The sequence below is a fragment of the Meles meles genome, chromosome 11 (genome assembly GCF_922984935.1).
Source record: "Meles meles chromosome 11, mMelMel3.1 paternal haplotype, whole genome shotgun sequence".
Taxonomy (NCBI): domain Eukaryota; kingdom Metazoa; phylum Chordata; class Mammalia; order Carnivora; family Mustelidae; genus Meles; species Meles meles.
In genome coordinates, this window is record NC_060076.1 from 18945239 (window position 1) to 18968071 (window position 22833).

The following is a 22833-nucleotide window of genomic DNA, read 5'->3' on the forward strand; positions in this document are numbered from 1 at the left end:
TTTGAAGCCATTGATTCTTTGCTCAAGTTTTACCCCCTCCCCGGAAAATTTGTTAAAAGAAAAGTTTTCCCTCTACTTCTCCACCAGCCTCCTCCTTCCTTCCCCCAGTCACTGTGAAGAAAAGGGGTCTGGTGTGCAAAAGGGATGAAGGTCATGTCTCATGGAGCTTCCCCATTATGCAGGACCCAATGCTGACCACTTGCACAAACACACTTTTTTTTGTAAGATTTTATTTATGTATTTGACAGAGAGAGAGATCACAAGTAGGGAGAGCAGCAGGGAGAGGGAGAAGCAGACTCCCCAGTGAGCAGGGAACCCAATGCAGGCCTCCATCCCAGGACCCTGGGATCATGACCTGAGCTGAAGGTAGTTGCTTAACTGACTGAGCCACCCAGGTGCCCCATATACTCTTTTTTATCTTTTTCTTTGGAGGTAATTGTCAATTCACATGCTGTTGTGAGAAATGATACAGAGAGATTCCCCCTAAACCTTTTTCCTAGTTTCCTCCAATGGTTAACAACTGGGTAATCATTGAACAATATCACAGCCAGGAAACTGACATTGACACAATCTAACAGCTTTATGTATATTTCACGGGGCAGTACATGCAGCTCATTTTTGTAGGTGGGTGTACTTAGCCCTACACAGTTTTATCCTAAGCAGCTTTTCTCACCCATCGATATGGTTAAGACACAGAATAGTTCCATCACTAGGGTCACTTTTGTCCCCTTTTTGTATAGCCACAGGCACCTCTTTCCCTCCCTCCCACTCTCCCTAGCCCTGGGCAATCCCCAGTCTTCATCTCTGTAATGTTATTTCAAGAATGCTACATATAAGGAATCATACAGAGAATGCAACCTGCAGAGAGAGGCTTTTTCACTCCATGTAATTCTCTCAAGGTCCGAGGTCTGTTCAAATTGTTCCTTGTGTCAACAGTCAGTTCTTTTAAGATGCTTTTAACTGAGTAGTATTTCGTGGGATGGATATATACCACTATATCCTTTTTAATCTTCCAAAACGTGAAAACAGACCCAGATGAGGAAATTGTCTGCAGCCACACAGCTCCTATAGGGCAGAGCTGGTATGCTTAGCCCAGAGCAGCCCTGCCTCCCAGCCTGAGGCCTGGACATCTCTCTGCTTTCCTCCCAGACATGGACGCACCCAGGGACCTGCAGGTTTCTGAAACCACAGAGACCAACCTGACCCTGTTCTGGAGGAGGCCTTTAGCCAAGTTTGATCATTACCGCCTCAACTACAGCCTGCCCTCCGGCCAGCCGGTGGAAGTGAAGCTTCCGAGAGACACCACGTCCTATGTCCTGAGAGGCCTGGAACCCGGGAAGGAGTACAGCATCCTCCTCATCGCTGAGAAGGGCAGACATAAGAGCAAACCCGCACGAGTAAAGGCATCCACAGGTGAGGTCAGCCTCTGAGCTCTCTCCAGACCCTCTGCTGATTCTGAGGTTTGCAGACCCAGAAGTCAGGCTGCCTCCCCAGGGGAAAACCAGGTGGGAAAACGCATGACTTTCTCTACCTAGCACTTTGAAGGAGCTACTTACATCTCTTTTCCTCTGTCAACTGATTCAGCGAAGTCTTCTTGCTGGGAAATCACTAGCATTTTTTAAGATATTTCTTCCTAGGAGAACTTAAAGCATCAGGGTTTGTGTTTGTCTTGTTTTTTTTTTTTTTTTAATTAATTTTGTGCACTTTACAGAGTTTTTAAAATCGTTTCTTGTTTTTTTGTTCCCCTTCTTTAGCCTAACAATTAACTTACTTCTCACTTTATTTTTTTCAAGATGACCAAGATGTTGGTAATAATTTTTTGGTTTTTTTCCCACTTATACGCATATTTATTTATTTATTTATTTATTTTAGTAATTTCTACACCTAACGTGGGGCTCAAACTTATGACCCCAAAATCAGGAGTCACATGTTCCACCGACTGAGCCAGCCAAGCTCACTAAATGTCTTTATTTCAGGTCTTCTGCTTCCTTCCAAGGTTACCTGAAAAGTTGCATCTGATCCTTGGAGGCTAGCACAGTGCCCTCCTCATTTTCTCTTTTCTCCTAGTGTCTAAGAGGCAAACTTCGTTTTTCCACGACAGCTAAATCCTGAAATGCGGTGTTCCTTCTAGCCCAATATCCTGTTCTTGGTACCTGCTGCCATAGTTCCTCAGTGGCTAAGTTGAAAAAATAATCAGGAAAAAAATCCATTCTTCCTGTATGAAAAATATGTGCACGGAATTGTGGCCCCAATATTCAAGAGGTATAGGTAGAAAATGTTAATTCTTCAGGGCTTGACAAGGAATGTCTTTAGTCTCAATTTAGTCTTTATTGAGAAAACCCACTCAATATATTGTAGTGTGCTGATATCTCAGAGGAAACTGAGTCATGTACTTAGTATTGTTATTTTCACTCATGTGCTCCTGCTCACTGTCTGTGGGGGAGATTAGACAGTTGCAGTATTAGCTGGAACGCCATCAAGGAAAGGGGGTGATTGGGAGAATCAGGGGCAGCTGGAGAAAGTGTCACGGCAGAGATGTTAGTTCAACTCAATCTTGATAAGCAGAAAAGAGGTCGTAATGATGGGCAAATCTGGAAATGGCCTTGAAGAGTCTTCGTCATTTATGAGTACCTTCCCCTGCAAATAACAGAGAACTCAAAAAACAGTCACTTCAGCAATATGGAAGTTGGTTTCTCATAAGGTAAATCTGAAGCTAGGTGGTTCAGGTCTTGAGTAATAGTGCCAAGTTATCAGGGACTTGGTCTCCTTCTCTTTTTCTGTTCCACCATTCTTAGTCCTTGGCTCCATTCCCAAAGTCACTTCCATGTCACAATATGGCTGCCACAGTACAGCCTTCACATCTGTGTTCTAGGCAGCCTGAAGGAGGAAGAACCAAAACCAAGAAGGAGTACCTCCTAGATGAGTCTTTCTGGAAACTTCACCATTAACTACTACTTATATTTCATGGACTACTCCATGCTATAAGCAAGTCTAGGAAAAGTTGTCTTCTGGCTCGGCTTGTTGCTGCCCACATAAAATTGTGGTTGTTTATAAGAGAGAGAGAGAAGAGATACTTGGTAGACAAAGAGCAGCCTCTTCACAGAGTCTCAAGTGAGTTCAAGTGGTCGATTCTGTTGACTTTGCACTGCTTCCCACCCAGCTATGAGATGATCATCAAGGCGCTCTGGAGGGACAGTTCAGTCCTAGGTAAGGAGGGGCAACATAGAATTCAGAAGCAATAAATCTCTGGTAGAGATTTGAGTGTTTCAGCTTTATAATCATGAGCTTGTCAGAAGGTGTCAAGGGACAGCAAATGAACCTGAAAAACAAGAGAGAAGACATTTCTTTCTCTTTGTTCTTCCTCTCTTCCTCTTCCTTCTCTCTCTCTCTCTCTCTTCCCACCTTTCCCTGGGTTTGACAAATGCTATATCAAAGAGTTTCCTATCTCCACTCCATCATTTTACCCTCTGGCTGTAGGTAGGTTATCTCCTGTCTCCAGTGGAGAAGTCCCAGACCTCAGCAGCTCAAGAAGACGAAAGTTTTCAAGTGAACCACAGGCTGAAATTACTTTGTCTCCAACTAAAAACCCAGTTTTGGCATCCCAAACACTCAGTGGTTTCATTTCCCCCACCACACATCCTTAATATGGTTTCAAAAAATCACGTTGTCTATTTAAAGACATCCTTCCTTTCAGGAAAAAATGTGTGGAGTCCCTTTTATTGGCTCTTCCCCCATGGTCTCCAGAATATTTTTCCGTAGGGTTTTCTCCATAGGACAGCTTTATTTCATTAAAAGTGAGGTGGACAGCTCTTTCCTTCTCTTGAATTCTATCTTTTCAAGTCTTCTACATTACTTGACCAGCAATGTTTACAGCTGAGCTCTGTGCACTAAGTTCTAGGGATTCTAGATCAATTAGGCTAGCTGTGTGCTGCCAAGGAACTTGCTGATACACAGACCAATAACACAACACTCTGCTTGCTAAAGCTGGGGGTACAGAGAGTTCAGTGGGAACACGGGATGATTTCTGGGCAATAGGAAAGGCTTGAGATGGGCGGAAACTCTTGCACAGACACATAAAGGCAAACAGGACTGTGTTGAAGATTATGGAAATAAGTACAAATATAGGCACTTGACCTTGTACCTATGAGAAGAAGAAAGAAACAGATCACACGGGAGCTCTTGGGCAAGTGTACCTACGGGATTTTGAGTCCCAAGATGTCACAGGACCATAGGTTCAAACCTCAGAAGAAAGAGACTCTCCATTCTGCATTGCTAAATTCCTTTTTTCTTTAATTTCCTTTTTTTTAAAGATTTGTTTATTTATTTGAAGGAGAGGGCATGAGTAGGAGGGGCAGAGGGAGACAGAGCAGGAGAGAGAATCTCAAGCAGACTCCATGCTGAGTGCAGAGCCTGGTGCAAGGCTGAATTCCACAGTCTTGAGATCATGACTTGAGCTTAAACCAGGATTGGATGCCCAAACCCCAGTACCACTCAAGCAGCCCCATCACTGGATAAGAGCACAAGTCTACAAAGTGCTCCTCATAATCCAGGGGTCTTATGGAGAAGATGTGGAATTGGCTGCCTCCAGAGCAGTCTTTTCCCAGGGAATTCCAGAGCTCTAGCCATGGAATTGAGCCAAAGGGCAAACTTTTTCCTTGACGCAGAACCAAATTAAAAGTACGCATAAGCCAGCTGCCCATCCCACCTGAAATAAAATCCAGAGACACTACCACAGCCTACGTGGCCCTACAGAATCTACCCCTTCCAGTCTCTCTGACCTCACTCCCACCATTTGTCCCCTTGTTCATTTCACCCTGGTCACCCTGGCCTTCCTGCTCTTCCTTGAGTGTACCAAGCCTGCTCCTACCTCAGGGCATTTGCTCATGCTATTCCTACTGTCCAAATACCACTCCTCTCCCAGTTATTCATTGGCATCTCCCTCATTTTATTTAGCTTAAGTGATTTCTCAGCAGACTACTCTGGCCACCAGTCTGAAATGGTGTTTCCATCCTGACTGACTCCTTCATGCTGCTGCAGTTTCTTACCTGCCCTGATATTTTTCAGTAGTTGGTTTATTTGCCTATGACCTGCCTCCTACCACTGACCAGAATGTAAAGACTCTGTCCCCTTTATCCAGTGCTGCATCATCCCCAATTCTTTAGACGGGGTCAAGCATAAGACATGTGCTTCATGAGGCTTTGGGAACCCCAGCTACTCCAGAGTGGTAATGTTTCCATTGAATCTCCTGGTCTTTCCCTTCTACCTCTCCATTAACAGCCTGAATTCCCTCTGTTCAGGATTAAGGGAAGGAAAGTTACTCTGTTGTCTTCAGTTAAGCTTACTCTAGATAGAAAAGGAAGGAAAAAGAGGCGGGAAGGAGAAAGGAAAGGAGGGGGTATCGGGAGAGGGAGGGAGGGAGAGAGAGAAGGAAAGAAAGGTAGAAGTGCATTAAAGTTGAGGAAAATTAATGTGTGCCAGGCATCTCCTCCATGGCCCACACCCTGCATTTATATTTTGATAAACTCAATGAAACCCCGCTTAAAGTGGAAGCCATGAATTTGCTGTGAGCAGTAGGGACATAAAGCAGAGAGAATATGGAAAACACAAGGCCAAGAAAGTATCTTTCCACACCAGCATAAGAACTCCTCTGTGATACTCCAGTAGTTCTCATGGGGTTGGAAAGCAGAACGGTGGCATTTTGCTTGTACTCACAGCTGCAAGTAACAGGGAACATTCTGCTGTGTTACCGTTTTGATTTATTCATGGAGCAAAACGAATTTATTCAAATATTTAACCATCCAACAAATATTTATTACTTAACTGCTATGGGTCGGGCAATGCTGGTGTCTCTGTAGAACAGGAAGGCACACAGTGAGGCACACTGCAGTGAGAAAGAAAGAACCAAAACCAAAATTACAAGACTTTAACTAGTCTGTTCTAGAGGGAAGTTTGGGAAGCTATGGGAGCAGAAACAAGGACCCATTCCAGACCTGAGCAAAGGGAAAGAAGGATACCAGAGAAGGCTTTTTGGAAGACGTGACACTTGGCTGAGTCCTCAAAGAGGAAAGGAAGTGCGGAAGGGGGTAATGACATTTCCAGCAGGAGGAACAGCATGTGAGAAGGCGTGAGCCACTTCCTACTAGTGAAACACAGGCTGTCCAGTCCTGCCCTAAGATGGAGGAGGAGAACAACAAGGTATGGGGTTCGAGACATCATCAGAGACTGTCTACGAAGGGCAGTGAATATCATGCTAAGTGGCTTGGACTCCGTTCCTGACAGTGATAAAGAGTCACTGGAAAGTTTTAAGGCAGGCAAGGCTTTTAATTTTAATTATCTTGACTTTACGAGTGAGATCAAAGCAATTAACTCTACCCTTTGGGTCCTCAGGCTTGAATTTGGCCATCCACCTGCTTTGTGAGAATCACTCTCTCCCATCAGTGAACACTGCAAGCGAATTCCTAATTAGCTAGCACTTGGTAATCACCATCTACAAGATGGTGGAAGATTTAAAGTTGGCACATCTGAAGGTTTAAAGTTGGCAGAGCTAGAAATTCCTCCAGGCCAGCTGGTCAACCCACCCTGAGCATAGAAATGGGATTTCGAAATTCTGGTTTCCCAGGCCCACTGACATTGTTCAGAGGGTAGATGCCAGTGCACAGCTGTAAGAAAAAGACAACAGCCTTTTCATAACGAAATGCCAAGAAATGCAACGTGGAACGACACAGCGGAAACACTGGGCTTCGGGGACAGTAAGGCCACCAATGTGTCATTTGCTGTTGAAATGTAGAGTTTGCATTTATGTGAAACTTCTTAGTCCCCACCTCAGCGATTGTCCACTGTATTTTTGTTTGCAGCATTCCCTCTAATTTCATAATTATCCCTTCAATTTATCTCAGTTCTGTTCATTGAAGTTATGCCTTTTACTTATCTGACTAGCATTTGTTTAGTGAAAGGATGGGGGGGGGGTGCAGATGCCAATAGCACCCATGACAGAAATAGTCAGAGCACGGCTCACTAAAGATAAACTGATACACTGATACTCTTCCTTGACCTGCTTGTTAAAAAAAAAAAAAAAAAAATAGAAGAATAGTCAAATGTTTCGGTGGAACTATCACCTGATTATTACTATTTACTGAGCAACATGATGTTATGTGGAAGTCATCTGTCAGCTGTAAGAACGGAGGGAGCAGGACATGAGGGGTGTCATACAATAGTGTCAGTGGCATAAAAAAAAAAAAAAGCCATTCTAGAGAGAAGAGAAGGGTTCTCCTCAGGAAGAGATAGTTCCCACTGCACATCCTCTCCTGTCCTTTCTGCATCCATCTTTACTGCAAGAGCTTTCCTGGACCATCCCTGACCCCCTCCTCCCTGCCCGTTAGGTAACTCGCCTCACCTTCCCTGCAACAATGGTTCTTGACATTGTTTTCATGGGAACAAATAAAAAAGGCTTTATGTCTGAATTAGAAAGACAGCTTAAAAAGCAGTTAGCTGAGAAGGAGAGGTTGACTTAATTCACATAAAGAGGAAAATGGTCAATGCCATCCAAGCTCCTGACAAGCAGTTTTGACAGCAGGAGAAAAGGAGAGGAAAGTGGGATGAGTCACAGGGGGGCATTTGTGGATGATAGGATTAATCTCCCTACCCTTGAAGTGTGGTTTAGATTGGCTTTTGTCCTGTATCTCTTCATGCATGAGGACTACTAGAATATTTGAAAAGGACACATTCTTGATTTTAGTTGTGCTTAAATCCCAAGGTCCAGGAGACAACTGTTACATTCGGTAGCAGTGCTTTTGGCCTCACAAGGGCCATTGGGTTTAAGGATGGCTGACTTTCCCTTTCTTTCCCCAAAATGAGATGCATTGGGTCCTCTCTTTCTGCTCAATATCACATTTGTGTGGTTAAGAACTGCTTCAGGTAAGCTTTAGGGCATAAATTTGCATTATATGGGGAGCCCGTAGAGTGGAGTTCAAGATGAGGAATGGCCAACATTTTCTGTAAAGGGCCAGAGAGCAAATATTTTAGACTTTTCAGGCTGTAAGGTTTCTGTCACAACTATTCAAGGATACCTTTAGCACAAAAGCAGCCAGCAACAATACGTGAATGAACAAGTATGACTGTTCCGATAAAACTTTATTTATACACTAAAATTTGGATTTCATTTGCATTTTCATATATCATGAAATATTATTCTTTTTGGATTTCTGCTCCAAACATTAAAAACTATAAAAAACTGTTGTTAGCATTTCATTGCCAAAGTACGCAACAGGCCAGACTCGGCCCTCAGATCATAGCTTGCAGACCCCTGTTCAGATCAAATAAGATTTGCTGGAGTACAGGCTTTGTCAATGTGAAACACTAAGGAAGAACTTTTCCCAGAACTTGGAAAAGTCTGAATTAAATAGATTCTTGAAAAGAAACATTTTTCCCTCAGAAAGGATGTCTCCCATCCAGTCCAGCTAGGATTTTCAGGTTAGAAGTGTCCTTTAATGGGCACATAGGGCTCTTTTGAAACTAGCAGCCAATGGAAGGCATAAATGGAGAAACAATTTGTTCTTTTAAATGAGCTTGAGGCAGTTCTTGCTCTGTTGTTTACAGGATCCATTTCTAGAGAAAGTCCTTTATTCCTAGGTCACGCAAAACCCACTTAAGCTCCGCCCTGGGCAAATTGTCACCGGGAAGGCATATTCAGACAGGTGTGTTATTGCTGTACTTTGTGTGTACAGGAGATACTTGAAGACAACACATTTGCTTTTAATTGAGCTTAATAAGCTCTGTTTGTCCCAGGCCTTAGTCTTTCTCTCCAGCAAGGGACTGTTTTGCAAAGACTCGTCCCATTCCTCAGTACGACCTTACTTGGACTGTGTTCATTTATCTCTGGTCTTCCTGAAGTGGTTTTATGTAAACTGACTTGAGCCGCCGGAACTGTCAAAAAACCCCAGCATAGAGACTATAAAACCGGTCCTCTAGATGAGACTGAGGAAGCAAGATCCAATTTTCTCAAAATGCAGAAGGCTGAGCAGCTTAGACCCAGCATCCTGGGAATGCCTGGAGGCTGTTCCTTATGGTCTCGTCCTTACGATGAGAGACACTTTCCATGATGGAAACCAAAGCCTAGAGCACTACAAACATGCATGTGTAGAGTTTTCTAGATCCACAGGACGCTGGTCAGGAGGAAAATACCATTTCGAAAAGACACATTCAAAGAGGCAACAGGGAAAAATAAGTATTATATTGAGTTTTCTGTTGTTTTGATGGCGACCGCAGTGCTGGGGTTTACATTGAGATAAACACGGCGCTTGGCCCCACCCCAGCCCCCACGGCAGGCCTTCTCAGCGTTGGCAATGGCTTTGCCATTTCTGGGTTCCCAGAAGGAAAGGAGTTTGAGGAAGGGCTTAACTGACCCATCTCTGTCATTATTATTCAGGCCATGCCCCTGAACTGGAAAACCTCACCGTGACCGAGGTTGGCTGGGATGGCCTCCAACTCAACTGGACCGCAACTGACCAGGCCTATGAGCACTTTGTCATTCAGGTGCAGGAGGCCCACGGGGTGGAGGCAGCTCAGAACCTCACGGTGCCTGGCAGCCTGCGGGCCGTGGACGTCCCGGGCCTCAAGGCCGCCACCCCATATAGAGTCACCATCTACGGGGTGATCGGGGGCTATAGGACACCGGTGCTCTCTGCCAAGGCCTCCACAGGTACCTCTCTCTCACCCTTCTCTTTCTAGCTCCTGTTGTCCCTAACAGGAAACCACCCACAGCTCATCAGACACAACTCACTTCTGAATGGACTTGGTCTGCCGCAGGTCATAGAGCTGTGGTGTCTCATAAAGAGGAGCTGTCAGGCTGTACGACTCCGGGGGGCACTTTTGACAGTGCACTCCTTGTGAAAAAGACCCTTTGGGGTTGCGCAGAGCCCTGCCTGGAGACGATACCCACAGCCCCAGCAGCGGGGCCTTGAGCTTCACCGACTCCCTCCCAGGAAGGGATGTGCAGGCATTATATTTAAAAGAAGAAAAAAAAAATCAGAACATTGATCTCCCTGCCCACTGAGGGTTGGGGCAATTTAATGCAATAAGATGACAAATATTTTTCTAGCCCTCATGCTCTTTGCTCGCTTTCTCAAATTCAGAAAGTTGCACGATGCATGTTTGTCTAAAGAAAGTCCTGTATTTTTCAGTAATATGAAGCCTACTTGGGTGTTCAAGGTTCCCTGGATCTTGCTGTGTGATTTGATCATGAAACTCGTTCTTTGTCCTTCTGCAGGGGAAACTCCCAGTCTGGGAGAGGTCGCCGTGTCCGAGGTGCGCTGGGATGCCCTCAGGCTCAACTGGACTGCTCCGGAAGGAGCCTATGAACAGTTTTTCATTCAGGTGCAGGAGACTGATGCGGTCGAGGTGGCCCAGAACCTCACAGTCCCGGGAGGACTGAGGTCCGTGGACCTGCCTGGGCTCAAAGGAGCCACTCACTATAGCATCACCATCCGTGGGGTCACGCGGGACTTCAGCACGACTCCTCTCTCTGTTGAAGTCTTGACAGGTATTCTAGACAAATCCGTTAATCTGCTTCCTCCTCTTGTCTCTGCTCAGGGGGCATCCAAGCTCTTCCTGCTGTAAGCTGGGCTCAGCCGCCCCCACCCCCCCACCTGGGGGAACACCAGTGAATCATCCCCACTTCCCTCCAAATGTCATAGCCCTTATTTGGACATGTCCTGGTCCAGCATGGTAGCCAATTCCATGGAAAATTCCACCTATTCTTCCCTTACAAAAAGTGAGAGGTGACTTTTCTTTCAAAGCAAGTTTCAATCATAATAGCTAAGGAGTTGGAAAGCACACTTTGCAAGTGGAAAAGAAAAAAAAAAAAAAACTGGTGTGAGCTCATTTTAAGAACACACTAAAAGATTCCCTAAAGCCCCATTTACATGTTAAGCATGGAAGTTATGAACAATTCCTAGAACCATCTTTCATTCCCAGAGACCGAAGAGAAAAACCCTGGCTTTAGTGCTCGCAGTTAGAGCGTGCTCCACACCTGCCCTAAATCACGCATCTGTAATCAACACTCACCAGATGACTCCGCCCAGCCTCGGCCCGAGGGTCATCTTACCCGAATCCCCGCATGCAGTTCCTTTTTTTAATAACTCCGCAACTCTGTGTCCTCATGCAGAAGAGGTTCCAGATCTGGGAAACCTCACAGTGACCAAGGTCGGCTGGCATGGCCTCAGTCTGGACTGGACGGCCCCCGATGGGATCTATGAGCAGTTTATCATTGAGATCCAGAAGGCTGACCGGGCCGAGGAAGCTCACAGTCTCACGGTTCCCGGCAGCCTGCGCTCCGTGGAAATCCCGGGCCTCAGGGCCGGGACTCCTTACACGATCACCCTGCGTGGCGAGGTCAGAGGCCGCAGCACTCCGCCTCTTGTTGTGGAGGCCGTCACAGGTATAGGACCTTCCTCCCACGCCAGGGACGTGACTGAGCCAACCTCCCTTTGGGATAGAGAACATTCCCCAAGCGTCATAGTTTCATCTCCATGTTCCTGACAAGCAGTGCGAATGCAAATTCTAACTTAGGAAGGTCTGGGTTGGAAGTCCGCTTTCCTGGCTGAATGCTCTTGGGTCTGTCGTTTGACATGTCTGAGCCTTCTTTCCTCGCCTTCAGTTCAGAGACAATACCCCACCTCAGAACGTTGTCCTGAGCAGTGAATGAAACCATGACCGAAAGTGCTTAGCTAAGCTCCCACCCTGTAGGAAATACTGAACAGCAAATAGGTTAATACATCAGGCAGCAACGTATCGTAATGAAAATAGCAGAAATGGGGGCGCCTGGGTGGCTCAGTGGTTTAAGCCGCTGCCTTCGGCTCGGGTCATGATCTCGGGGTCCTGGGATCGAGTCCCACGTCCGGCTCTCTGCTCTGAAGGGAGCCTGCTTCCCTCTCACTCTCTCTGCCTGCCTCTCTGCCTACCTGTGATCTCTCTCTGTCAAATAAATAAATAAAAAAAAAAAAAAAAAAAAAAAAAAAAAAAAAAAAAAAAAAAAAAAAAAAAAAAAAAAAAAAAAAGAAAATAGCAGAAATGGTAGGGCTGTGGCACAAGAATAAGGTCAAAAGTTTCTAGACAAATCTTATCATGAGTGGCCTCAGAGTCACTGACTGCTGTCCAACAGGTAGTTATGTGTCCATGGGATAACCTTTGAAATGATCTGGCCATCTTCGGCCGAAACTGTCCGAGTCTCTCTCTCCTTAACAGACACTCAGGGCAGCAGGCACATTTGACTCCACTGTTTTTCATTCAGTGTGGAGAGGAAAAACAATTTATCTCAGTTTGTCCCCTGGAAATATGCTCTTGCATCTGCTATAGGAAAATTCTGTGCTGTTTGTGAGGTTTTTAGAAACAGCCTAAAAGGGGGTTAAATGAGCCAAATTTTTGGTGGGTTTTTATGCTGGGCCCTCAGCCCATGCCCTTCGCTATACATCCTGTGTTTTGATAATACCACCCATATAACCTCTTTCAAATAATTTGTTCTTCTTGCTCACATATACCAAATAAATTTGGTCCTCGCTAGAAGCTACACACAATTCCAAAAATGAGAAAGGTGATGTCGCAGTCCACCAAAGCTGGCCAGATTATATGGTTCTGTGCTGCTTGAAATATCTTCAGACCAAATGAGCAAAAGGGGCTTTTGAGGCCCATGTGGTCTGGATGCAGGATGCTAGCGGTCTGTGTCTGTAATATGTAAACTTTTGTTTTGAGCAACAGAGCTCCTTTTGCAATGAAATCTCACCAGGAACCCCACTCCACAACAGATAAATGGGCAGCTCTTCTCAGTAAGCGAGGCAGGCAGAGGGCACTTCTTGCACGGATACCCCCCAAAAGCATCATGGTCACGTGGTACCACTTGAATCAGCCCCTCTAACAGGCTGAGTGTGCTCAGACTCACCACTGAGTCCTGAAATATCTAAGAATAAGTACTTCAGGGGCACCTTTTGTGGCTGAAATCCCTACAGATACTTCCTTTTCTAACTTCAAATCCATGGCCCCTTTATCCTTTAAAAGGAGAAGAGTCTGGGATTGCATTTTGTCCTCAGAGGTGTTCCCCTCCGCAGTGGGCTTTGCCATGTTCAGAATCCAGACTTCCAAAACAGCAATGAGAACTACATTAACTGTCCTTCCTCCGTGGTGGAAAGATAGATAGTGGGCCCTGCTCTGCACCATTTACCAAGCAAAACATAATCACTTTTAATTAAAAGTGGGCCCTCATTTCGCACAAATGGCTTTGCTTCACGGTGCAGACATTCCTCATCCAGGCACAAAGTACTCGCGGAAGGTGGGAGGGAAAGAACCAAGCCAAGATTCCAGCACAGAACATTTGATCCCTGAAAGCCGAGTAAAGTCCAGGGATAAAACAGCAGACTTGTCCAGACCGAGACAGCATACACTTTATAAAGCCAGTCCGATAGCAGGTGGCCAGCAATTGGACAGTCTCTCCAACATGAAGTCATGAAACGAGGCAGACAGTTGTTTCCAATACTGCTGAGAAGCTCCAAGGGGAAACATCTGAACAGTGATGTGTTTGTTGGGCTGCCGCTTACTGGTCACTCACTGTGGGTCAGGTATGACCCTCAGGGGGGTTGTAAATGGTCTTCAAGCATCACACAGTCCAATGGCAGGACACTGTCCACACCCTGTATAGATGAAGAGAGTAAGACTCAGGGACGAACTGGGTGATAGGTCCGAGACTCGCCGGTGGTTAAATATCACTATTGGAGTTCCAACCAAGGCCCAGCTGCCTGCAAAGCCTTCACTTTTAACCACCCCTACACTTTTTACCCTGACCCACAGTCCCACTTTGCCAGCTGCCCTGTGGGTTATGACCCTGCATGCCGAGAGCCCTCCCAGGTGGTTTGTTCAGTGGTCCGCTGGACAACATTGCTCTCTCGGTGAGCCATGCGGGTCTTCCCCTTTCTGGCCATTTGCAACTCCTAAAGAAAGCTGTGGCCAGGTCACGGGTGTTCAAGCTGGAAATAAATGCCCAGAGACCAAGAAGGATCACACATGCCCAGGAATACGCTCCCACCTCTTTCTGTCTTCCGTAGAGCTGGGCTGTGGGACGTTTTGGTTTCTTCCTTTTGTGCCTTGCGGGACTGACCAATACCTCTCTGTCCTTCTTCAGAGGAGCTCCCCCAGCTTGGGGACTTAGCCGTGACAGAGGTTGGCTGGGATGGCCTCCAACTCAACTGGACCGCAACTGACCAGGCCTATGAGCACTTTGTCATTCAGGTGCAGGAGGCCAACGGGGTGGAGGCAGCTCAGAACCTCACGGTGCCTGGCAGCCTGCGGGCCGTGGACGTCCCGGGCCTCAAGGCCGCCACCCCGTATAAAGTCACCATCTACGGGGTGATCGGGGGCTATAGGACACCGGTGCTCTCTGCTGAGGCCTCCACAGGTACCTTCCTTCCCACTGCCGATGCCCCTCCCCAAGGCGCCTGCTTCTTCTCCAAGAGACTATGCAGAAAGTCAGCTTCTCTCCCTGAGACCTTCCCTTCTGCCTCTTAGTGGCTGCTCATGCATGCTAAGCGACAACCCTGTGAGCTGTGCCTCGGTCTACAGGCCCCTGCCATTTCAAGAATGAATGATAGAGCCATTGCCTTTTCTGATCTCCAGCCTCTAGCCTCTCCCAGCCTTTACCTAGTCCTACCACTCCCTCTCTTTCCAAATGATGGCATTCTGTTTTGGGAGACAGCCTGATGGTTTTTAATTCTGTTCTCCAGGGCTGGGATAGAACTGAAAGCCGCCCCTCCCCTTGCCATGTGTGAGTTCTGGTAGAGCACAGATTATTTACTTTAGAGAGTCCTTTTGCTAGTTGGAAACCGGTGCTTTACTATCCCAAATCCCTCAAGGGTATGGGCACTGTGGTTCTTGCATTTAAAAGAAATGTTTTAATTTAAATGTTTCTTTAAAATGCACTGAGTATAATAAGAGAACTGAATTACCCTCCTCCGGGCACTTCTCTCAAATACTGAGTCATTGTTAGGACACCAAATTAGCAAATAGCTAGACCAAAAAGGGAAGGAAAAAAAAAATCACACAATTATGACTAGAGACAGTACCAAAGAAAAAGCCATTCATTAGGAGAAGTCCACACAGCAGCATTCAAAGCAAGGAATGTCCCGGGCTATGAATGTCAAAGATCTGATGCCCTTTTTGCTCTTTTAATCAAGAGGTGCTCCCTGGAGTGTTGGCCTCAGCGTGGCACACCCCCAGGGCCAACCCAGGAGGGTGCCTTAAACTCTACTCATCACTCTGCTCCAGCTGGCAAGGTGGCAAGGCATTCAGTGCCCCCCAGGAGCCGGCCGCAGTGAGCAGCCTTCCCAAGCACTGTTTTCCTTTGCTGCCCTTCCTCCATGCTTCCAATGGATGGAAGCTCAGCAGAGGCCATCATGTTTGGTTCTGCAGGTGCCTGCCCCATTTTTAGATAGTTACTGCAACTAAACTTCCGTGCAAACCCATACAACCTCCCTGATTCTAGCAAAAGCATCACTGCATTTTTAGCTTCAATCATTTCAATAATTCTCGCTGAGACAAACGTAATACAGACAGCCACTGTATGAATGCTGACCTTGAAACGCCCAGGAATTGCAACTGAGGCTGCCCAGGATGGACCCAGGGCCCTTTGATCTGACATAGGGATCATAAATCATCCCTACCCAGAAGGCAAGAGAAATCACTTGCCATTTCTGATCTTTCCTGCAGACCTTGTGGTTTGGGTGCCCTTAGTAATTTTATGTGTGTGGGTTGTTTTTTTTTTCTCTTTTTAATGATAACAACAGTCTTATTTTTGATGAACTGGTAGAGGGCAGAAGGGCTGTTATTCCATCCAATCTGTGTCTCACCAGATCTGATGGGATGGAAAGGCCTTCTCCTTCCCTGCTAGAGAAGCAATATCAGCTCTTGCCACCTTGCTTCTGCCTGCCCTCTGCCTAGTTTATTCCTGCTGCATGACAAAGCATTGGTGGGACAGTCTCCCAGACAAAATGCTATTTCTTGGCCGAATAGGGCGGCCTGAATGCCTTGCCTCGGCTCAGCTCTCCTGGTTGGCAATGCAGTAGTAGCTTTCTTGGCCCATGCAGAAGCAGTTAAGAGAGGACGAGCTTTACCAACAGAATATGAAAACAGCCAGCCCTTGTCAGGGGTATATATGGAGACAATACCAAGAACCACGCTGACAAGTTGCCGGTTCCCTTTAAGTCACAAAAGCAGAAGCCTCCAGGTACCACCTTGGGAGGGTAAAGGCATCAGAGTTACTCAGTCTTCATTTAACTAGATGGGAGCTCCTTCAAAGCAAAAGACACCCCCAGGAGGGTGCCAAGCAACTTTTGGTCTCCTGAGTGCAATTCAAGAGACTGAGAGCTGCCAGCACGCCTATCTTTTGAGCGATGGCCAGCATCCCCGCCGTAGGGCTCCCCGAAACATCTGAGCTTAGCCCCGCAGTTCCCGATGACATCATCTAGATGGCTTCTCACACTCAGGATCTCAGCCAGCCTGATCGCATAAGGCAGCTCCAGAGCAGGAAAAATCTAACTGTCCAACCTTCCTCTTGGTCTTCCCTTGTTAACAAATCCCCTCTGTCGCTCCCGTTGGCTCTGCCGGGTAACACCTGCCGCCTCTCACCGTAACCTTGAACTAGCAGATCCTTCTGCCCAGCTGTGGTTCTATTAACAACCTCAGTCTTAAAGCACAAGCCTGATCATTAACCCCCAATTTTTTTTTCTTCTCTCCTGCCCCCTTTTTCAGCCGCAGGACCTGAAATTGGAAACCTAACTGTTTCTGACATAACTCCTGAGAGCTTCAATCTCTCCTGGACAGCCACCGACGGGGCCTTCGAGACCTTTACCATTGAAATTGTTGATTCCAATAGGTTCTTGGAGACGATGAAATACAATATCTCTGGTGCTGAACGAACCACCCACATCTCAGGGCTACCCCCTAATAATCACTTTGTTATCTACCTCTCGGGACTCGCTCCCAGCGCCCGGACCCAGATCATCACCTCGGTCACCACAGGTACATCCATTCTCTCCCATGTCTGACTCCTTCTCTCTAGGTCTCTGGAGTCTTCTCAGCAAGGGGAAGCTGCTCCTCCTCGCCTGCTGAGGCCATAGCTCATGAACTCCTCCAGGAGGCAGGGCGGAAGCTCTGCTTAACCTAACTCTCTTCCCACAGCGGCCCCAATTGTGGATTTCCGTGAAGTCCCCTGCCTGATCTATTACTGACTAGGACATGTGCAGCCTTAAACATAATCTGGTCCAGATTGTCGAATGGAATCTGGAGAAAAGCATTCTGCCCTTCCATACCTAAAAAACCAGAGTTGTCCTTGATGTCCTTGGAAAGACATCTGCATCTGTCAAAGAGGTCTTAAAATTGTATTTTGTGTTATCCTAGTTGGCCTCCTAATACCCAAGTATCCCAATGATGTAATGAAATTGGTGCTGTTCGCTTTGTTTTGTTTCAACTGGGAAAATGTCAGAAAGAAAAAAAAAAAAAAAGAGCAGATTACTAATCAGGTGGGGGCACGAGGAAGCTGTGCCATCCAGAATGCCCCGATTCCATCACCACCTAGGAGCAAAGACCTGAGCATGCTGTCTTGCCCCCAGAGAGTGAATGGTTGATTTCAAAAATAGAAGAAGGCATGTTTCAATAAGGTTTCAATAAGGAACTTGGTCAACCAAAGCCTAAGCTGCTCTTACTTAAATTTGTGCTGTCTTTAGTAGACATACTATGTGAGATATTCTCTGGCAGGGAGGAAAAGCACATTCTCTATCTGAATTTAGACAGGAGAAGCTTATCCATTCAAAATAGCATTCTTAGCCCATTTGGGGCAGTGAATTAGTAAACCAGAAAAGAGTTCCCATCATAGCATCAACATCATCTATCACAGAAGTTACCCATGGCTGACGGAGGGTCTGTCCTCATTTTACGTGAGACTACAAATTGTCACCGGGGTGGTGGAGAGGTTGTCCCGACCAGATTCAAGTACACTGAGACCTAGGGAAGAAAACCACCCAAACCCATCTATTCGTTTCCCATGGTGCAAACTGGGTTTCAACAAAGGACCAGTGCCTTTATCCAAGGGTGAGGTCTAAAACTTTAGGGATTTAGTCTTATGTGTTTTGGTTTTTGACTCTGTAACCGTGTTTTAAAGTGACACACTTTCATATCTCTTTGTTTTCTGCTTACTTTAGTAGCCGAACCACTCCTTAGCCACCTCACTATCTCAAATGTGACCTGGGCCAGTGTGTCTCTGTCGTGGAAAGCTCAGGAGGCTACCTTTGATAGCTTTCTTTTAGAAGTTAGGAATTCTGATCCCCGCCAGGAGACAGTGGTACACTCTCTGCCCGCAGCGTCTCGCAGCTCTGTCATCGCGAACCTCAAAGCTTCTTCTAATTACACTGCCCACCTTCATGGGCTGATTGGCGGGCACCGTGTTCAGACTCTGATGGCCCAGGCAACCACAGGTACTTGCCACGACAGCTTCTTCTCTCTCTGTTGAACTTCCTCTGAGGGTGTAAAACAAAAAAACAAAACAAAACAAAAACAACAACAACAACAACAAAAAACACTCGTTACCCATTTTTCATCCTCCTCATCCCTCCAGATCATTCTCAGATTTGATAGGGCCACCCAAATCAGAGCTTCAAACCCTAAAAAAAAAAAAAAGAAAGAAAGAAAAGAAAAAAGCCCTCACCCCAAATTAAGGAACTTTGGCGTCACCCTCTTTTTCCTAAATAGGCACTCACATCTGGAGTTGCTCTACGTGTTTGTATAGAATTAACCTGACTTGCCTTGGTTGAATTTCTAAATCATCCTTCCATTTGATCTTGAATATTCGTTTCTAGTTTCATCCACTTTATCATCTGCCTGTGGTCTAATCAAAGTTTACCTCTGTCATATTCAAAGAGGTGTGTGCATGCCAGTTTTGGTCCCCTGATCAGAATGTTCTACATCCTCTTTCTCTCCTCCAAGATTCTGAAAAGTGGTGCCAGGAGCATGCAGAGAAAAGACCCTAACGCACGTGAGAGGAACCAGTGGTCTCATCGTGTTCTTGAGACTTCTGTTTGCCTGCCTTCCCTACAAAGAGACTTTTGACATTTACCCTATGAAGCATGCTTTGTCGTTTACTGACAACTTGTCAGTCTTCTTTCATCTGTCATCGTGTCCAAATCTTGGTGCATGTGGTGAACATTCAGATCATTAAATTTCTGAAAAGATCCGTGCTTCCTGGAAGCAGACAGCATGTCCAGGAATTATTTGAAGGATCAGAAGCAGGGAGGGAAAGATGTCCCAGCTTGCATGGAGCACTGACCCTGCTTTCCCTCTCTATCTCTGAGGTCCTTCTTGCATTTCACTTTTCAGCTTGGCCACACCCTTTGGGAGCCAGCTGGAGGCCAAGCTGCCATGAGAACCGAGGTCTGACTCTGCATGGTGAATGTGTTCGCACTGTCTGTCTCTGTCTGGTAGCATGAGAAGAGTCCTAACATGCATCCTTACTTGGAGAGAGCGTTTCCACAGCAAAATACAAGGAAGGAACAAACAGAAGCCTCTTGGGGGGTGGGAGTGGGGTGATGTTCTACCTTCAGTGTGGTTGAAGTAAATTGCCAGGGTTGTGGCTAAAAATTAGAGCATCATTCGCTTCTCAAACGAATTGCCCAGGAGGAGATCCCCTGCCATCCCTTACAGCCATGTTCTGCTTCTGAGCCAGATCCTTGTTACCCTTGGAGACTTTCTGGCATCGCATTAAGCTGTGCAATTGTCCAGTTAAGGTTTCTCCAGGTGCACCCCTTCTTTCCTCTTAACACTGGAGCTGCAGCCACACAACTCCCAAGTCCCTGGAGGAAATCATCTGCTTCTCTCCCTAACCCTAAAAGGCTGGCCCCAGTACCTCAAACCTCCAGAGCTCCTGCCTCATTCTAACACAGAGTTGGAGTTGAACTTATTTTCATGGTAGTATTACTTGATAAGTGTGCATTGAGGAGGTCAGATCATCAACATCCTGGCTGAAACTAGTGGTACAGGCCCCCTACATTAACGACGAGTCCCTTCATCACTGATCTCCTAGTCCTTAAGGGACAAGAGAAACCTAACCTCCAGGGGAGCCAGCTATCTTTAAAAATTATCCAATAAGTGGATTTTCTAGGCAGAAAGTGCAACACCTAGCTAAAGTTTCTTTTAACTTCTGGATACACCAGGAAGGATTTTGTGAAAGCCATTTTACCTTTGCGGTACATAGGATAGGGTGCAGATTTCCCTACGGTGTATAGGAAACCTGGTTTCTAAATACTGTGGAGAATTTCTCTTTTGTGGATATTAGCTTTTAATTTGTACAATCCAAACAGATCAAAAGAAGACGAAATAAGGAAATTTCAAAGTAGCATTTTCTAAGCTGTACTCAGTGGACCGCCAGCTCCTTGAGATGTTCAAAGACTATTTCTCTGAACGTGTATCCCACCGATCAGTCAATTTTATGAAATTCTGGGCTGTGCAAAATTAAGCAGGTTTCTTTATAGAACAAGCATTGCAGAGGCTATAACATGCTTTGTGAGTCTCTAGGGTGAGAGAGAATATCCATAAATACTTCACTAGGAAGCTGTTTTTCTTAGAACAGCTTATGGAGCGAGTGCCCCACTGCAAACCTTAGAAATGCGCCCTTAAAATTCCATGCTACTCCTGTCTACCGTTCCAATGACCTGTTCGCTTGTCTTCGTACATGGCCAGAAAATGGTCATGTCTGTCCTTATAAAGAATGTGCATCCAGGCCTGCAGAGAAAGCAGTGTATTCTCTAGCATTTTAGTCAATGCAGGTGTAGCCACGGGTGGATAGACTACCTTTCTGCAAATATTTGGAGGGATTGACACTTTCATGTCCTATGGCTACATTCTGGAAAGATCCGTCACTTCCTCTACTAATGTCTCTCTCTCTCTCTCTCTCTTTCACCCATGTCCCTTTCCCTTCAGAGCCAGAACCACAGTTGGGCACGCTAATCCTTAGCAATATTACTCCTGACAGCTTCAACGTGTCCTGGACCGCTCAAGCCGGGCCTTTTGCAAAGATTGTTGTCAATGTTAGCGATTCTCACTCGCTGTATGAGCCCCAGCAGCTGACGGTCTCAGGAGACACACAGCAAGCTCACGTCACGGGCTTGGTGGAGAACACTGGCTATGACGTTAGTGTGGCGGGGACCACCTGGGCCGGGAACCCCACCAAGCCCCTCACGGCCTTTGTCACGACAGGTACTCATTCAGAGGTTGTTGCTTGTCTGCTGAGAATTCTGAGGTGGGGAGCGGGGGAAAGGTGAGAGGCGTTCTGAAGGCATTCAACCCCAAATCCAGATGTACACATCTAAGTGAAGAGGGAGCGGATCCTGCAGCAAAGAGGGGCATTTTGCCACCATTTTTGGGAGATGGAGACTGTGTACTCAACAGCTGTGTCAAGTTTCCAGGGATTTCCCTGCCTAGCTTTATGGGCTGATCCATATTTTAGCGATTCTGGCTGAAGAGTGAGTTCTAAGGCAATAACAGGCAAGAACAAAATTTTGTCCATAAATCATGCTATGTAAGGCCGTTTATAAACGACCTGCCCCAGAAATGCAGTAATTTATCTTTTTTCTTAAAAAAAAAAACTTTGTCTTAAATCAACATCTACAACAGATTTCTGAAGGTTTGACCTAGCATAACAGATAAATCCAAACTTCACTAAGGCTTACCCGTTTATTGAACTTGACCTCTAACCTCTCTTGGAATTACCTTAAGAATTGCTTAAAGATATGGCTTTCCATTATCTTGCCTGAGATTATCCCAGATCAATGGCCAAGCCTGCAAATGGTGTGGATTTACCAAATCTCTAGCCTGACCAACCTCAGGAAATATTTAGAAGTCTCTAGCCTTCCACTGATGATAATTTTCAGGAGACTGACTTTGCCTTCTGATTCTCACATTAAACCAGGCCTCTCCCAGCATCTAAACTGCTGCCAAGAAGATATGTTAATGCGTTCAATTAAATATTTAATTGGAGGCGGCCGTGATGACCTCGAAGCGTGAGGGTTTTGATATCAGGCCTGAGTGGTTTCTGACCTTCTCCCACATCTTCTTAGCTGCATAACCTTGGCTGCTGTTTAACTGCTCTGAATTCCAATTTCGTTATGAATGAAGATGGGACGCCCACAGCTCCTTGGGGCAGCCCTTGTCTCAGGAATTAAATGGATACAATGAACTTTAAGGGCCTGGTTTCCAGCAAGCGCCTTACAGATGCTGGGTTCTTTCCATTTCCTAGCAATAGGAGGGGAGCAGTGTTCTGAAAAATAAGCCTCAAGTCTAGATAGAAACTCCGCAACTATTGTTATGAAATCATGACTTTCCTGTGATTTTTAAGAGAACACGGGACGTGGTTTTAACAGGAGATCAGAAAGTGTTTATATTTTCTGTCCCATTGCCTACTGTGAATTCAGTCGTTCGGACAAGTCTTCAAATACAGAACATGCTCCTTTCTCAGTGGGGCGGGGGAGGAAACGGTGGGGACTTCCATTCTCTCGCATCCCAAAGTCATGAGATGAGCTGGAGGGGAGGAATGGCCAGCCACCCATCCAGGTCAGTCAGGCCCTTACTTGTCGCCTCGCCTCCTGCAGGACCTCCCACAGAACAGGGAGAAGAAAGGCAGGATGGGAGTGCTGGTCTTGGGAATCCTAGATCTGGTTACAGCATTGTCTCAGCTAATCCCTGAAGTGAAAAGACCCTGAGTTTTAAAAGAAGCATATTTTTCAAAAAGAGAAAGAATAAAAAAAAAAAAAA

At 46.1% G+C, this 22833-nt stretch overlaps 1 protein-coding gene across 12 annotated transcripts in view; it reads left to right on the top strand.

Annotated features, from left to right (window-relative positions):
* Positions 1-22833, top strand: part of TNC (tenascin C) — a 92597-nt gene that overhangs the window by 41604 nt on the left and 28160 nt on the right. For 3 of the 12 annotated variants that reach the window (XM_046022961.1, XM_046022963.1, XM_046022966.1), the window contains exons 10-15: positions 1150-1413; positions 9425-9697; positions 10265-10537; positions 11162-11434; positions 14165-14437; positions 16786-17055. In XM_046022961.1, coding sequence (XP_045878917.1) covers positions 1150-1413; positions 9425-9697; positions 10265-10537; positions 11162-11434; positions 14165-14437; positions 16786-17055 — 1626 coding nt within the window. Of the gene's footprint in view, positions 1-1149; positions 1414-9424; positions 9698-10264; positions 10538-11161; positions 11435-14164; positions 14438-16785; positions 17056-21003; positions 21280-22833 lie in introns of all 12 variants that reach the window. The other 9 variants (XM_046022956.1, XM_046022957.1, XM_046022962.1 and 6 more) reach the window with 7 other exon arrangements.